The sequence below is a fragment of the Emydura macquarii genome, unplaced genomic scaffold (assembly GCF_026122565.2).
Source record: "Emydura macquarii macquarii isolate MOO-44397 ecotype Brisbane River unplaced genomic scaffold, CSIRO-AGI_Emac_v2 contig_1253, whole genome shotgun sequence".
In the NCBI taxonomy this organism is placed as follows: Eukaryota; Metazoa; Chordata; order Testudines; family Chelidae; genus Emydura; species Emydura macquarii.
Window position 1 is genome coordinate 100342560 of NW_027131390.1, and position 18172 is coordinate 100360731.

At 40.5% G+C, this 18172-nt stretch overlaps 1 protein-coding gene across 1 annotated transcript in view; it reads right to left on the reverse strand.

The window, feature by feature from the left end:
• KALRN (kalirin RhoGEF kinase) overlaps positions 1-18172 on the reverse strand; it is a 608200-nt gene that overhangs the window by 82632 nt on the left and 507396 nt on the right. The window contains exon 35 of the mRNA XM_067549620.1: positions 2194-2440. Within this exon, the coding sequence (XP_067405721.1) occupies positions 2194-2440 (247 nt within the window). The remainder of the gene's footprint in view (positions 1-2193; positions 2441-18172) is intronic.

Consider the following 18172-nt stretch of genomic DNA (forward strand, 5'->3'; position numbering starts at 1 on the left):
GAATGCCTTGTCACAATATTCCTATCAACACAACACTCCTGCATCATGTAAATCACTTCAGGGCGCAGCTATTACTACAGAGGCCTAAGTGATTTTTAATTGTATCATTTCTCTCCCCTCAGTCTACTATTATTAATGTTCCCAAATGCACGCTAGAGTAACCACAGTACATTTCTAACAATTCAGCAGCGCCCTCTAGTGAATTAACAGAGGACACGCACCTGCTGCAGCGTAATCAAAAGTTGTCACAGTGCATCATGGCTCCACTGATGTAATAGACAGGAAAAGGAGAAGTAGAACTGAGCAAAAAATAGGTGACACTAAGGTCAGGTTTGGGGATTCCCCATATAAGGGCTTCTGGGGGCCTTGGGGCTCTAAGCTCACCCACAACTAGCAGCGGTGGCAGCAGGATGTTTTTCTCCTCTCCCTGATACAATATAGGGTATGGGGAAAGGCCATAATTGAGAGAGGCCACAGGGGAATGTCAAGTCTGAGTGTGAATTCCCTTCCCCCTCAATTCTGTGGGTCATCTGATCTGTTGTTTTGATTCAGGCCCATTTCTAATTAGAACCATGACTCAAAATCTTTAGTACAACACATGCACAGGAGGTAGCCCTAATCATTTTTCTGTTTTCTTTCATCTTTGTGCAAAGCCACCATTTATGGCAGTGGAGGTTTCATGAAAGGAACGAAGACAGAATATAGCCCATTGTAATGCGTTTTATAAAAAGCTTCAAACTTATTTTGTTTGATAAGAAAGAATAAAATTCTGTTTCCTATATTGTAATGAGAAAATGTATAGACAGAAAGGCCAGGCCAGGTTGGTATCTTGGGGGTCAAGAATACTGTACAAGGAGCCTCTTCTTCCTCCCTCCTTAAGGGCACCTGCTTGGCAGAATTCTCACCTAGTGCTCAATCGTGTGCTGAAAGGGGACCTGGACAATGCATTTGCCATGCACATGCAACCCAACAGGTTGCGGTCTGCGGGTTTGTGGGTGTGATCAAGCTTCCTGTATCTATGTTGTTGCATGCAGCTAGTCAGAATAGCATACTAGTTCTTTTTAAAGGAACTTCATGTATTGACCATTGACAGCTTGGAGCTATCCTGCCATGTGCCTGCAGGATGGCTTTAGTAAGCAATTTGCAGAAAGCACTGCTCCATCTTTTCCCCCAATGAATTTTTTTTAGAACAGCGTATTTCCTTTGTCTGGGTTAGGAATATTTATCAATCAGGTTTGCTAAACTAATCATACTTTTGATTAAATTAATAATAATATTTTACTTTTTAACTGTAGACATTTGTATGAAAAGGATTTTCATTTTGTAATAATATTAGCTAACATTTAGAAGAATAGCATCAGTTCTCTTATTTCCATGCAAAAGTGGTTGTGGAGGAATTTTTCCCACCATGATGTACCACTGTACACAAGTCATTTCACCTTCCTCTTAAAATACAAGTATATGTCACTTCCCAAAGGCAAGACTATTTAATCTTCAAATGTCTGTTCTAGCTTGGCGATTCCTGTATCTCTACTCAAGAAGCTGTATTTTACTCATTATGCCTTTGCAACTGTCGTAAATCTGCAGAGCTGATGAATATTCTGGGTTAAAATGGAGACAATCAGATATGCCTAGAGGAAAACTTGGGATCAGCAGCATTCACCTGCAATTAGGGACTCTTGTACCAGTGAAAAGAAAGTTTGTGTGCAGTGATCACAAAGGAACAAGCATGTAGGAAGATAACAAAAAGAACTGGCATTAATGTTCACTGCAGCTCCCACAAAGTATCAGATATTTAATTTCAGCATTCTGAAAATACACACAGTTGAACTTTCACTTCTCCTAGGCTATTAGGTGTCAAAGGTGGTCCCATAAGACATTCAAAAGACATTTTCTCCTAGATGTATATTAAAGTCTATGATTATACTATGATCTATGACTCCAGTGTTTTAGGATAATAACAATCTCCATATAGGTAACAGAGAGATATTCTTATGGAGACTTGCTAGAACTGTATTGATTTACAAGAAGCTATTAGAATTCATTAATGACTAATATGTAACTTATTTACACCTGCTCCTTGAGAAGAAGGTGGGGCTAGAAATCACATAGTTGTATATTTCTAAAGAGGAAACCCTGAAATAGTCTTTGCTCATGTCACTCTTGGGGGAACCCTGCTAGATTTCTGCCTACCTTTTCCTGAAGGAAAGAAGCAGTCCATCTCCACGCTGCTCCGGGAATGGGAGATGCAGAGAGTGCTGCTGGGGACTAGGCCTTCCTGAGGAGGGCTTCGCTCAGTCGTCCGTACCAAACACCAGCCGGGCCTTTCGCTGGGCCTCTCCAGTAACTCCACTGTCTGTCCCACCTGAATGCTCAGCTCGCTGCTGTGGCCAGCTGTGAAGTCTTGTAGCACCACAGTTAGTTCACACCCTCCAGACAACTGCCAAGGTAGAAAGAAAAATATCCACAGGTTAAAGCACATAGAAAGCAATTGGCTTGTATATTGTATTTGCATGGTAATTCTAAATCTTTGGTTGATAAGATTTTTACTGAAATTCCTTAGCAGCTGTGTGAGTCACGTCCTTTGTCAAAGTTCAACTAGCTGTGCCTCTGATTTCCTTAATTTGTATTGACTTTGCCAACTTTAGGCAACAAATTAAAAGCCGCCCATCTGTTAACCCTTATGTTTGCTGACATTTTCCAGCTCTGGGATATTTTCACTAGAATACTTATTTTTCTTGCTTTTCCTTCACTTGTGACTTTGTAGGAGAGCAATGATTGGGATTCAGGATCCCCCAGCATTCTGAGCAATTTGGTGGGGTTTCTTTGCTCTGGACTAATTCGCTAGATAAAAGATTTTCCTAGTCTGATATAGTTTGCTACTGCACGGTGTTGACACAAGAAAATCAGGAATGATAAACCATTTTGAGTTACCTTTTTAAGCCAGATGACTTTCATTTTCTGTTTTTGTGGCCATAATCTACACCTACAAAATGGTTGTGTGTGCAAATATGAATATTTTCACTTGATTTGCAACCACAAACTGTACCTGTCAAAGGGAAGCTGCTTAATTCCTCTTTTATTACTCTCTGCCAAAGGAGGGTTGTTCCCTAAAGAACGTTCTCTATACTGAAGTGATGAGGCCTCCACTGCTTCTGCTAGACAATCATTCCTCTCCTCTTAGGGGAAAAATAAACACCTGAAGGAGCAGCCTGGGGCATTTCTATTTGCCTTCTAAAAAGATAATCAGTTTTAAAAGCTACATGCTCTGCACTAAAGTGCCACTAGGTGTCTACGTTTGCCATCATACAGCAAGCTAGTGGTAAGGACTGAATCACAGTTTTATCTAAATATGGGGGAGAGTGGGAGGGATGTACTGAATAGCATATTAACAAACAACCATCTCAAATGAGCTGGGCTTAAATCCAAGAAATTAAATGGCTGCCTGTTCCCCTGGATACTCCTTAAATGACAGCCAGGGACCGATCGTTTCCAGTAATGAGGGTGGCAGGTGTTACAAACCTGGCAAAGGCTTTCTTCAGGTGGCTGATTTGATCGTTGGAAAGTGTGTCCATTTTCACTGTTTAAATAGAAGAGGAAAAATAGCCCTAAAATCTCCTAGGAAAAGAGTGAATTGCCTTGGGAAATCACCGCTTCAGAAAGTCAGAACACAGTAAAACAGGTTACAGTGAACATCCATCTGTGAAGCCTTGCACTGAATATCTGACATGTCCAAATCATATCGTGCAACAGACACAGGAATGGCTAGCCTAAAAATCAATATGTGATGTGGCTTTGTCAATATCTTGTTAAATTCCTAAAGTTCTGTGATGATAAAGGGTCCTTCAGCCAGGACAGCACTTCTGAATACCGCCACATAGGAAGCACTTGCACTTGGTGAACCTCAGATATTGTCAATAACTAGTGACTTCTACAGCCTTATTGATTTCCTCTCATTTGTTACAAATAGTCACTCAAGGCAATAGGCCAGATTCTGCTCAGTTACACTGGAATTAGCAACAATTCCACTGTAGTTAATAAAGCTATCCAGCTAATAAAGCAGGATTTATTCTGGTATAACTAAGGCAGAATGGGTCTGAAACAGTACCAGCAGAGAGGCAACAGGAGAGTTTAGCTTCATCAAAGAGATGGGGCACCTCTAACTTGTCCAGGATGTGCCAGTAAAAAGAAGGAGCTTCCCTTCACATCCACTTCGTGCGTTGCAATGTATCCAAAGGATGACAAGACCTGAGAACTAACATTTGAAGTTCTGCTAGGATTGTGGAGAGGGGAAATGATCTCTGGTTATCTTATTCTAGTTATGATGGGAGATCATTTCAGGTTCCTCTCAGCTACATTCACAAAGGGAGTTAGCAAGTAGTTTCGCCTCATATATATCTGAGCTTTTACTACCTGGCAGTAATGGCAAGCTCTGGAAAAATATCTATGAACCATCTAAGTGAAATGCAGATGGATCAGTCTGGTGATGTAGAAAGCCTTTCACCTCTGAAGTACTCCCTCAGTCTTGTTTAGAACATTAAAAAAAAAAGAGAATAACATTTTCAGCCATAAAGGCATCCAGGCATGCAAAATAAAATACATACATACCACTAATGTTTGACACATTACATTTGATATGAAAGACAGGGAAAGAAAACGCACAATGCCTTAGCGGCTGTATTTCATAAGAAAATAGTTTAATACCCTTCTCTATAATGTCTCCCTTACTATTTTTGAAATAACCCCCATTATACTTTATTCATTTAGTAAATTGATAGCCTATGTGTTAGTCAGCATCTAAGCATTCTACAATAGAAACAGTACAAAACATTAACATAAAAATAAAGATCCAAAGAGCCTGAATAGACAATCAAGCAGAACAAGATCAGACACAAGGACAAACCCAATAGTCCCCAGACACAGAGAAACTTCTAGGTATCCCAATAAATATCAGAACCAGGAAGGGGATAGCAAATACAGATAATAAAATATTAGCATTTAACAAAGGTGCCCAAAATCAGTTCAGGACAAATGGGCATCATGTCCTCAAAGCAGCTCGTGAGGGACTCCGGCAATTCTGCCCCAGGTGGAACCTCCACAAGCAGGAATTCTGGACTGAAAAAACCCTACCCTGGCCTAGTTGTGCCTTGGTTTCCATGTAGCAAAGCAGTAGCCACAGCAACAGCTGCTGCCAGTGGCCATGAAGCCATCTTCTGTGCTTTGCTTTCTTTTGTGCCTGAGCCAGGGAACATAACTGATGAGTTTAATAATTAATGTTACAGGCTGAGATGTGTCTACAAATAGTCACATGGTTCCAGCTGATTGGCTCTCAGAAATAGTCCCTTGGAGTGACCGATTCCATTCGATGAGGCAGTGAGCAGAAACATAGAAAGAAAATGTGCCATTTGATAACAAAAGGTCAGTTGCGTCCCTTGCTATGTGAGTGCACAAAGAGGAAGTGGGGGCTGTAGAGTGTCAGGCACATGGTCGTAAATCAGCCACTGCTCCCTGCTAGTGCCCCAGTGGAAGTGCCACTGCAGGACTTCTGGCTGAATCCCTCCACATCCCATGAAGCACAGGTTATGGCTTAAAAGCCACAATCTGGCCCACAGACACCGAACACACTGCTAGCTACACATGACAACTGATTAGAGATGGTCACAAATACTGGATTCAGGTCCAGTTCTGAACTATCACAGTTTGGATCCATGGTCATCTCTTCTGCCTGGATTTATCTTTTACCAGCTATACAAACTAGTTCAGGATTATCCTTTTTACTAGTTACTTTATGCATTTCACCTATGCCTAGTATGCCAGGTGCATCAGGCAGAACACATATCTAGAGCTTCCACATATCCCCGTTATGCAATGGAAATGAATTTCTGAGGAAGACTGGACCTAGACGAGAATCTCATTTTATGCCAGCATAGTCTGCAGTGACTGAGCCACACTGAGGAACCAGCCATTCAGCAGTTAAAAAAAATCATTGCTATTTTAGGATTCATATGTGGGGAAAAAGCTCAGAAAAGTATGAGCACTGATATTAACAGATGTGTTGACTCTACTGACCAAACTCCACAAGTACTTCAGACACCTACAGGAGCTTTCATGTGGAAGGCCCCTGCCAATTGCCCATCAGCCTTGGGATGATGAAAAGTCTTAAAAATGATCCCAAACATGTAGACATCCTGCCATCAGGTAATTCAAGCTGCTCCAAGCACAGGAGCCGGAAGAGCTTTGTGAACTGTATGGTAAGATTTAGTGTTGGATTAACATGCTATGGCCTTTTCTGAAGCATTGTCTGTTACATGCGCCTGAGCATCAGCATATCTGTTTGGGCTCAAGCAGCAGAGTGGCCATGAGAGAAAATGAAGGGGAGCAAAGATTGAGCCCCAAAGCCTATTTATCAAATATTAAGATTGTAAAGACTGACCAGATCACATCCAGTCCATCGCCCTACCAGTAGAGAACTGCTCACTACAATACATGTGCCAGTGCTTTATCACTTTATCACTCAAATTTGAAAGGGAGGTGGGAATAGTCCTCTGGTACAGAGAGCTGGGGTTTGGGCCAGATAAACCCTAAGTATTTCTAAAATGGGGACAAGTTAGGCTCAGGTAAAAAAAGCTATAGGGAGCTAAGCACTAAGAGAAAGTTTACCTGGGATTTGTATTATCTTGTATCAATATACCAAACCTCAGCAGGTTTGGCTAACAATAGTCTATGAGAGTGTAGTTTCATTTGGCATGGGGCAGGAATGCCACCTTTTTACAAGTTTAGGGGAAATCCCCAAAAGTCCATATTGTTCATCCCACACATTGCAATGGATCTTATACGCCCTTCTTCTGAAAGATCAAACCAAGCTCTGTTTGAGAGGTGGAAAGTTGCTTATAATAATCGGTCGATGGTTGCTAAGTAATAAACAAATTCTATCCTGACAAACCTGTAACACTGAAAAATAATGTACAAGGCCAGTTGTACAGATGACATGGACTAAACAATTCATGCTGCACCTGCTGGACCTGATGTTGTGGGGTTAGTTACAAGTCAGACAATTTCACTACCAGTGTGAAGAAAGGTAAGTAACTTAATTACACATTGGACTGATACCAAGCACCATTTCTGAATCCCTTGTACTTTGGGAAAGTCCAAATCTTCATCCAAATTTTGCAACTTGGGTCCATCTCTAAACTGAATAGTGATGGAAGGTATGGAGCTGGGAGGCAGGTGAGAGGGCATTCTCTGCATTATAGCTAACTCTCCCTACTTTTCAAATAATTCCTTGTGAATTTCACACTGGATTGCAAACACTGTGAACTGAGATTGCTTGCCTGACATGCTTTTGCCAAGGCCTAAAACTGAACTGCCATGCCAATAGTCTGCCAATTTAGGCTGTTATCTATCTACGCTAATGCCTTGTGTATAACTAGCTATGTCAGTTGCTTCATTTGTTGGCAATGCACAAAGCATCTTCTTGTGCAATATTAATCTGTTTGGGGGTTGGATTTGGATAAAAGGTTCCACTTTTGCCCCATCTCTAATTAATGCTATATGTACATGTGCCAGACTGCATTGTCAGCAGAACTCCGGTGCATGTATTACATCTTTTTTACATTTAACTTATTTCTCTTTCTCCATATCTGTTTGCATAACTGGAAATTTCAGTTTTAATACTGCAGAATACACAGCACCTAAGGATCTAGGTAGGATGCAGAATACATTTCAATTAGGTGAAGAGGTATTTACCCCATGGGTACAATTCTCAAACAAACATCTGATTTTCAGACAAACAACAGGTGGTGGAAGATGAATTTGTTAGACTCAGTGAGAACTGCTCAGGCTATTTAAGTGTTCTAAAATATGCAAACATCATTACAAAACCCCACAGTAGCTCACTGTTTACATATATTCAATAGAATACAGCCCTGTGCTGGTTTAAACAAAGTGTTTCTGTGTGCTGCTGTATTGCACACTCATATAAATTGCTAGTTTTCTGTTGCTATTAGGATTTCTGTCCATCTGGTTTTGGATGACAGCCAGTTTAGTCACCCTAAACAGACTATTCTGAGAGGGTGAAAGAGGCAGAGAGAAAAAGAATGGGATTTGCATTCATATCAGGAGATAAACAGAAAAATGGATTAGATTCTTAAAGGTTGATTTGGCTGTACTGAAAAATCTCAGAGCTGTCACCGCAGCCTAGACGGGGACTACAAAATTAGGCATTCCACTGCTGAATTTCATCTGACACTTTTCACTGTGGAGCCTGGGAGAAGGGAAAGGGGGTAAGGAATATTATCTGTGTAAATACGTGTAATTTCATAGGAGATTTGAAAAAAAGGAGGTTAAAGATGATCAAACTCAGAAGAAATCTTAGAAGATGTTCAGGTGTCAGAAAGTTGCTTTAGGTTTATCCTGGTATGACTGGCTCTGCCAAAGAATAAAGGCACTGAGGTACCCAGTTTCCTCCATCTAAAGCCTGTTCAGGTTTGAAATGCCCAGCGGAGAACATTGGAAATTCTAGTTCACATTTTGCTTCATCTCTGTGACTAGGTTTCAGTGTGGGCCAGACTGTGATTTCAGATACAGATTTCAGATGAGCTAAATCAGGAGTCACCTCAATGAGGTGAATGGACTTACTCCAAATTTAGATCAGAATTAGACCCTTTTTCTGAGGCATCTTTGGCTCATTGCTGAAGTTCTTTTTCATTGGCTTCAGGATTTGGAACCATTACATTCAACTTGAATTTTCATTAAGATGGGCATGACATTTTCCTCTGACTTGTCTCTTCTCTTTGATCAAATTAACACAATCAGGCAATGAACCCCAATTCCATGGGAAGCTCTCTGTATATGTGACCTATTAGTTGCTCATCTGGTTGAGATAATTGTGATGGCTCTGTAGCCCAAATTCACAGCTTTTGCTGCTGTGAGTAAGGTGATAATACCAGAGGCATTCAGAGATGCAGCAACCTATGAATCAAGATGTATTATGTGATTCTATGGCAGGAGAAAGAGGCAGTGATAGCAAGTGGAGTGGTATAAATATACTAATAGAAAGGAAATCTGTTTTTATGAGCTCAAATAACATACACCTTTCATGTTAAACATATCATTACCAGACTGCACCCATACTGGAGTCCCTACCAGACAACCACATCCTGGCTGTGCTGAGTTTTGGACTGACACATGTGTTCACACATCTGCAGTACAGCTTGAATGGCACTCTCTGAAGAATTTCAGAGGCATTTTTCAGGAAAATTGGGCTTTACTATACCCAAAAGAGCAGCACATTCAATGTTGTCTGGAATGTTTTCAAGGATAAGGGTGACCAGATGTCAAGCTTATGATGTTAGTTCAGCAACTTGCTTTAGAATCCAGCCAGAACGTCAGTATGGGCTTGATCCTGGAAAATTCTGAGTGCCCTCTATGGCACTCAGCACCTCTCAGAAGGTGATAAATGGCTCTAAGGCTCACACATGGCTCCCTGAAATAGTACAAAAAGAGTAGAAACCAGTTATACCCTCCTCAGTGGGCATAAAGCCAACATAGCAGCCCTGGGTTAGGAAGGAGCACGGCTGGAGCACATTTTAGCTAATCAGCTGTTACATCTGGCAGCCCCCAAGTGATTCTAAATTCCCCCAGAGACTGGGCAAAACAGAGGAACTGGACCTAAATGGCCAAGAATTACCTCAGCAGTAGTAGTATAGATCATCTGTCATCTCCCAACAAATTGTTCAGCAACTATGTGAAATCTACTTATATACTATGACCAAAAACGTACTGGCAAACAGCTCAAGACACTGTACAAACAGCATAGGCAAAGCTCAATAATGTGATGAGTGTTAAAAGGCCTATGTGACTAACCAGGGAACTCTGAAAAGGTGAATCTCAAATGGGCCTTGGATGGAAAATATACAGTTGTCCACCTCATAGCAGCAATACAATAAGATGGGGGAGAGAGTTCCATTCTATTAGAAGCTTTGGTAAGAAACAGTCTTTATTTAGACAAACATTAATGAATGCCACACTCATTGGTTTACAAGACTCTCCCTAAACATAATACTTTGTTCTTATATAAGTGGCTGTTATCTGAGGCTCTCAACTCTCAAAGTGCTTTCTGAACTTTAATACACTAAGCTTCACAATACCTCTGTGAAATCAGTGAGTATTACGAGTCCCATTTTATCAAGGTACAGAGAGGTTGAGAGACACTCCTTAATGTCACCCAGTGAGACAGAAGCAAACTTACACAACGCCCAAGGCCCTGGCTGCTAGTCTCCTACACAACTAACAGACAAATTCCCTTCCTTATAATGTACTTCTTCATTGTTAAACAGCCACAGGACTGCCTCTGCCTTCTGCAGAGCTGTGTGGGCAGCATCTTTCCTGAGGCATGCAGCAGGGCAGGATCCTCCACAGCTTGCAAGATAGTGCTAGGATCAACACTGGCTCCTGTCCCAGATGACTCAGACCACAGTGGAAGCCTGTGGTCTGCTGGGCACGGTGTCTGCTTATACATTAGTGTGTACAATGAAATGTGCAGCATGACTCCTTTTCAAAGGAGCAGCATAGTGCATCTCTTCCTTCCCCTGACCATGGAATCCTGCCCTTTCCAGAGTATTTGGAGAAGGGAACTTTCAGAAAGCACTGGCCACAGCAGTATTGAGTGCAAGGTGTTTGACAATCAGCAGAATGCTCAGATTCACCTACAGTACATTAACCACCTCTGCTTTTAAATTATATTGAACTGGAAGTCATTTCATGACATCCATAGCACAGGTGAAACCTCCGATTAAGTTTCTCCCTAGGAGGCGGCAAGTGATGTTCAGGTGGTAAACAGGATTTGGTGGGCCAAGAAATGTCTCGTTAGAGCTGAGGAAATCTCAACTTGTGCAGGGAGGGATGGTACACACATTAAATATGGGTTTACCTAACACTATCAAACAGAGAAGAGATTAATATCACCAGGATTAAGTTTACTTTAATACAATCCAGTGCTTAGTCTAGATAATTATGTTGCTGTCTATATGGTTAAATTCTTAACAAAAGTGATAATAATTGCTACAAACACCTGCAATAAATTCTCTCTCTGTCAAGCCAAAGAACTAAATCCTTATCTTCCTCCCCTTCCGCACCCCCGAACAAAAAGCTGCAGCTGATTTTCAAGGTTTTCTTTTTCTGTTATGTGTTGTGGCTAACTGTATGGTCTTGCAGGAACAATAGAGAGTACAAAAGATAGAGCACAAAAAAAAAAAAAAAAAAGGATTCCATCTTCTGGAGACACCAGAATATATTTGGGAGAAGATTCTGAGAAACACAGGTCAGAATTTGTGATCATAACACTCAGCAGTTATAGCAACAGACTGGTGAAACATACCAGACAGGTTGTGTTCCATGAAAGATGTTTGTGTTACACTTTCTATTATACTCATCTCTGCTTGTGCTATTTCATTGCGATTGGGATTGATACCTACACACTACAATGCCTTATAAACATATAAAGTAGATGAGATCAGATAACTATTCTCTCAGTGATACGTGTGTAACTCAAATCAATGATAATGAAACGTGTGTGCACTTTGATTGGAGGATTAGCCTTATATCTCAGAACAGTACAGATGCTACATTGTTGCTTCATTGCAAAAATCTCTGCCTGTGTTCATCTGAACAGGGTCAGAAATTCCAGCTTTCAGAGTTCATAAAATGAACTGATCCAGTTGAAACAAAGGCTGGATATCTGGCCTGTTTAATGCAAAAAATGAATGTCTTGTAAATGTAAACATAAATCTCTACAATCATACTTGGTAGCTTCACGTCAAGCAACCAAATGATCCCTTTGCAAGAGTGCTAGCGTCTCATAATGGGTCAAACAATACTCTATGAGGGTATAGTTTAGTTTGGCGTGGTGCATGCCAGCTTCTGAAAACAGGTAAAAGCTGAATGCAGAAAACAAAAAACACAAAGAAGGATTTAAATTTTTCCCTCATGGTTATTTTTTGCCTCAAATGTTGAAATCAGAGAACAGATGTTTTATATACAATGGGTTTTATTTTTAATTGAAAGAGATTATGCAAGCTATGTCTAAACCATATGGTCCTGTAAATCAGACTCCCTTTTGCCATTTCTGGAAAGGCTAGCTTGGCATACTTTCTCCTTTTCCAAGTCGTTTCCCGTTTATAAATTTAATAGCTGCTATTTTTCATTGTTATAGAGGGTCCCTAAGCTCAGTTACTGTAAATCAGGGCCTCAGGCCCAGCATTAACTCAAGGGCGGATTTAGATAAATTGCCCTTAATGATATTCAGTAGTTTGCCTAATAGAACACAAGTCAGATTCATACTTGAGATTACAGAAGAATGTATCTCAAGGAATTAGCAAAGTAAGTAGCATTCTACTCATAGCTAGGAAGGTTGCTTTGCAAAGGGTTATTAGGGGCTGGCAACCTTAGGTTATTGTGTGGGGGGGACAGGTGTTGCACTATAGAATGGAAATTTTCAGAGGGATCTTATTGTATGGTTGTAAATTAAACAACACATATTATTGACAGTGATTGTTTAGAAAATGTTGGGTGCCAGATTTGGGCCTCAGGCTGCACATATGTGCATGGGAGGGGAAATTAAAGGGGACACTGTGCAGTCCTCCCCAGGCACCTGTAGAATTCACACTTTCACAGATCCTCCACAGCTGGAGTTGCAGAGGGCACACTCTGGGCTGCAGCTGGACTGTGCCTGGTCCAGGAATTTAGTGCACCTCTCTTTCCCTGCCAGCATTTCCTGGGCCCTTTCCTCCATTGAGATTAATAATGGTCCTGGCATGAGTAATCTTCGTGGATGGCTGTGTAGCAGTAGTGTGCCCTTTCCGAAGCAAGACATAAGACACGCTTAGGCTTCTGCAGGATTACTGTATGCCCAGGTCCACAAACAATCAACAACAACTAAACATTCAGCCAGTCTGCATTTGGCTCTGCATTTATAGGAGGTAGAGGATTTTAGAGGGAAGATCTCCCATATGCTCTGATAATGACTTGACAGATCCCTGGGCTTGCCCCTCTGACTTGGCCAGGGATGTTGGCCATATCAAATCCTTCCAGCAGTTTGCACTGCTGCTCTCCTGTGCTGGGTGCAGTTTCCACCAAAAGAGCTGCAGCGTGGGTTCCACTGGCTGATCCTGTGGGGTCTGATTCGCCACCGTGTTACACCAGTATTTCATTGGTGTGACTCCAGGTACCAATTAGTGTAACAGAGTGGACAGTCAGGCCTGATCTTTCTACAGCAAAAATCTAAACGTACATAAAGCATTATTAAAATAAAGATACTGCTTAAACTACAACAGCATGACAGATTCCAATGGCCTTTAAACAGATCAGTTTATTTAAAATAGCGATGAAAAGACTCTGGCTGCAGTAACACATTTCCCTTTTTAAAATGTTGCCTGTGCTACTGTAGTGTGGGTCTCAAAGGAACCAACAGCTGCAGTTTTTGAATTTTATAATTCTTGGTCTGTCCTTTTGACATAATAGATCTGAGCATGCCCAGAGGATACTGCTGCCATAAAATCTGTTCTTCTGTTACTACAATCACAGAAAAATTATTGCAGGTATGGTTGTTTTTTTGTTCCTACGTGGGCAATAAATTCTATTGTAAACAAGAATGCAAATCCAGGCTTTGACTGTAAATCTAACTTGCTTTATGAGACTGTTTTAGCTGAAAAGAAATGCTTGTTGACGTTGCCAGTTACATTTCCTGTCACGTCACATTATAAAAGAGCTAAAAAGGGATCAGTGAAGTCTGGCACAAAAAAGGAAAGCATGAAATTGTCCTAAAAGAACTGGTTATGCTTATTTGATCAGAGGATGATTTGAAAAATTGTATCTATTGATAGGCAAATCCAATGCCCCTGCTTCAATTCCTCCACTGAAGACATTTCAAATCAAATTCTGTGCTCTATGCAATCACTGTCAGATGCAAATAAATCTGTTTTCTTCTTTCTTCATTTGACTTAATCAACATGGAAATTCTCATAGACCACCTAAATTATGCCCACTAAATTTCTGCACACACCTGCAGTGTGACATTCAAGTAAATTTAATGTTTTACATTAACATATTCAACATGCCTTTAACTAGAGGTCACCAAATGAAATTAATAGGCAGCAGGTTTAAAATGAACCAAAGGAAGTATTTCTTCACACAATGCACAGTCAACTTGTGGAACTCCTTGTCAGAGGATGTTGTGAAGGCCAAGACTATAATGAGGTTTAAAAAAGAACTAGATAAGTTTGCAGAGGATAGGTCCATCAATAGCGATTAGCCAGGATAGGCAGAGATTGCTGTTTGCCAGAGGCTGTGAATGGTCAACAGGATGGATCACTTGATGGCCTGTTCAGCACAGACTGAGTGCATTACAGCAAGATGAGCCACCAGAACTATTCAGCTCCATCAGCTACTTCTGTTACTTTCCTAGGTAGTTCATCTTAGTGCAGCTCCTCCTCAGTGAAGAAGAACTGGTATTTTCATAGCATAGATTCTTCCACTGCAGGCTCTCCCATCACAGCTCAAGTCTTACTTCTTTCCTATTTCCCTTGTGTACAGCTCAAGTTTCCCTCTGTTCCTCACTACAGACATGCTTACCCACCATGCCCCCATACAACTCACACATTCCCATGACCCCATATTTCCTCAGAACTCTGCTCTCTGCAGGCGCCCACCAACTCTCCTCTCTCTGTCACAGATTTCATGTCCCTACTGTTCTCTACAAGAGAGAGGGATCCTATACCCATATCCCAAGTTCTCATCATTCCTCCTATTCACCTATCACATTCAGCTGTTATCAACATTTAGATCCAGCAATATAGATATGTATCAATAATGATACTTAAACACTGACAGATATAATTGTTGCTACAACATTGGCACGTACAAATGTTTACAAGCCAAAGGCGGTAGGGGAGCTGTGCTGGGGGAATGTGTTGTGAAATGGGGCTGTATGGTTGATAAGGCACACAGAACTGTTTGGGTGGAGAATGGGGACAATCTGGGCTATGCATGAAGGGATGGCAACAGAGGAAAAGCATGGGGCTCTATGGCAGAACATGGGGAGGAGTGCACCTCTGTAGGAGACCAGTCAAGGAAGTGAGCTGTGGAGGGAGATGGGCTGTGGATACCTCAGAGCAATGCGGGAGGATGCAGAAGGGCAATGCACATCAGTGCTGATATCCATCCATTTGAGTAACTATCAATGCTGATAAATATTTATGTGGAAAAACCTGAGCAATTTCTTTCTTAACTTTGAGTTAAGTTTACTAGACTGCATAGCCCATTAACACAATCCCGAAAACAAGGAAATAAGCATTCGATACCCCATCTAAACTCATTAGTCACACTTCTCAACCTCAATCTCTTCCCTTCCATATATACATAAAAATAAACTAGTATCACTAGCAGATTTCTTAGGTAACCTGGCACAAGTTCACACTCCTTCCTGGTATAAACAAATATCTCTGTACTTTAAGGCTTCAACCTACTCCTCCTTTTGTTAAGTGTTTCACAGCTATTGTCATTTTTAGATCTAGGGTTTTAGTGTAAAGATCTTTTTGATTTGATCTATTTATTCCCACAAAATGCTAGCACAATAGTAATAATAAGTACCTATGCTGATGCAGAAATGAAGTGAACACTCCCTTGCATCACATGCTGCAGAGCCCATCCTTGGAGGCTATCTCTCTAAATTTTTTAAGCAACAAGCTCACATCTCAACCACAAAATAATGATTTTGGTTGTCTTTGGTTTTCAATGTAATCTCTAGATGGAGTGAAAATGAACGGCAGTGTGCCAGTATACATATTTGGGATAAACTTTCTTTGCACCATAAAGAATTAATTGAACATTTACAGTATGAAAAGTGATTTTATTGTGGCGGTACCTCCCATGACATTGTAATCATAGGCCTGTTGCATTGTCCATGATAAAATCCAGTTTTAAGATGTTGATGAAAACTCCAGTCAGAAGGCTGTCTCGACTAAGGAGTGACTCTATTAATTACGTGTACATAATTTATCACGTTTCCTTCTCTTCTTTCTGCCTCCACTTCTCTATCTTTCTGACAAAAAAAGCAAGTGACCTTTCATCAGACTGCTCTATATTGCAATCTAACTAACACTTGCACTGACACTAAAAGGCACTTACCTATCTGTTGAATCAGTTATGCTTTGACCCCTGAAAAGCTTTCTCACTAAGTTTGGTAGAACAGCCAATGAAGAAATGAAACAATGGTGCCTATTTCAATGGCAAGAACAAGGATGAACTGTATCTTTGCAATGTTGTATATAACATGGAAAAATGGGAAGAGAACCTGAAAAACTCCCTTCAGAAAATGGGGCAACGCAGGAAAAATATATGAAGGTATTTACACAATATTGCTAAATCCTGACAACTTTCACCTACTTTTTTTTCTTGGTTTTAGTGAAACAAAACAAAACAAAACAAACAAAAACTTTGATGATGATGTTTTGACCAGCTCTGACACAAAAGAATAACCATGGTATCCACTTGTCAGATAAATGGTTTGAACTACAGCAGGGGGGGAAATGTGTTCTTTTTTTTCTGTGAAAAATTTAGATAATTTCCCCCACAAGTTTGTTAAAATTTGTCTTAGAATTTTTTCAGGTTTTTATTGGAAAAATCTGAAACAGCAACATTTTATGTTTCATTTTGTACAATGAAAATCTGAAAATCCTCACTGAAAATTGACATTTCCTGCAGAAATATTCATTTATACAAAAAATCCAATTTCTGTCAAACTTTTTTTTTTTACCAGATCTATTTTGAGCCTAATGAAAATAGTATGCATGTACCTTAATCATGGCCCCAATTCAGGAAAGCACTCAAGCATGTGTTTAAGTCCCATTAGAGAAAATAGGACTTAAGCATGTTCTTAAGTGCTTTCCTTAATCAGGGCTTGTGTGATGACTTGAGCCAATCCAACAATAAAATGTTCATGAAGAAATTGATAAGCACTTCAATCCCTGGCCAGAACTTCTGAACGCACAATTCTACAATTTACATAGGATACATAGACTGAAGATAGAGTGTAGTGTAGTGATTAAGTGCAGTGGACCGGAAGTCAGGAGATCTCAGTTCCATTTCTTGCTCTCCCATTAACCTACTATTTGGCATAGTCACTGAAGAAAATAAAGTAAGACAACCATAGAATATTGCACAAAAAGTTCACCAAAACTCAAAGGAAAGAAACTGATCCTTGTGTCACTTTGTGTCTTACGGAGCATTTCCAGGAATTTCTTCAGTTCTGCCTGAATTAAATGTGTGAGCTGCTCCTTCAAGAGTTAATGAAAGGAGAAGAGGGAGAAAAAGATTTCTTTCTCACTGTGAATTCAGGATGAAATACTCACACTGCCACTCATTCCATATGCTTGCCTCAGTTGTGGGTTACACACTGATCCCAGTGGCAGTTGCAGCTATGTAACGGAGCAGATCAGCCCCTATTTCTTTCTCCCTCTTATGCATAAAACCAACCCCCCCGCCTGCATTGTGCCTTCTTCTCCCAACTCCTTGGAACTTGGCAATCATCTGATATCATCCATCTCCATTAGGATTATGTTAATTTAGCAACTGATGCTTGTCAGCATTCATCTTCATTCATCAATTATTAGGGAATCAAAATCTGACATAGTTCTTTGTCTTAGAGTCAGAAGAGCTCCACTGTAATTATCCGGTATCACTCCTTTTTGTTGGCTCACATTTGTATGGTAAATGTCATCTGATATTGGCTGACTCCATTTTCCTCCCATGTTCACCCAGCATCATTTCATATTGCTCCTTTTCTCAGCCTTACAACCAATTGGCAACCCAGCACAATCTTAATTGTCTTCATTCATCTGACTGTGCCACAAGCCTTTCTCCTTCACCTGCAGCCTACATGCTAGGAATTTATCAATGTCACGTATACAGTTTAGCAATAACAATTATGCAGTTTAATTTATTAAAATTATCAGGTGCTGCTGTGGCCAAGATGTATAACTGCTGTAAATTACTGTTAAGCTGCAGTAAGAGAAAATGCATCAAGAACTGGCATGGTACAGTTTCTCTACTGATTCATAGTCTACTACAAACGCAGAATATTGTCTCACGTACGCACCTGACTTTGATACCACACAGC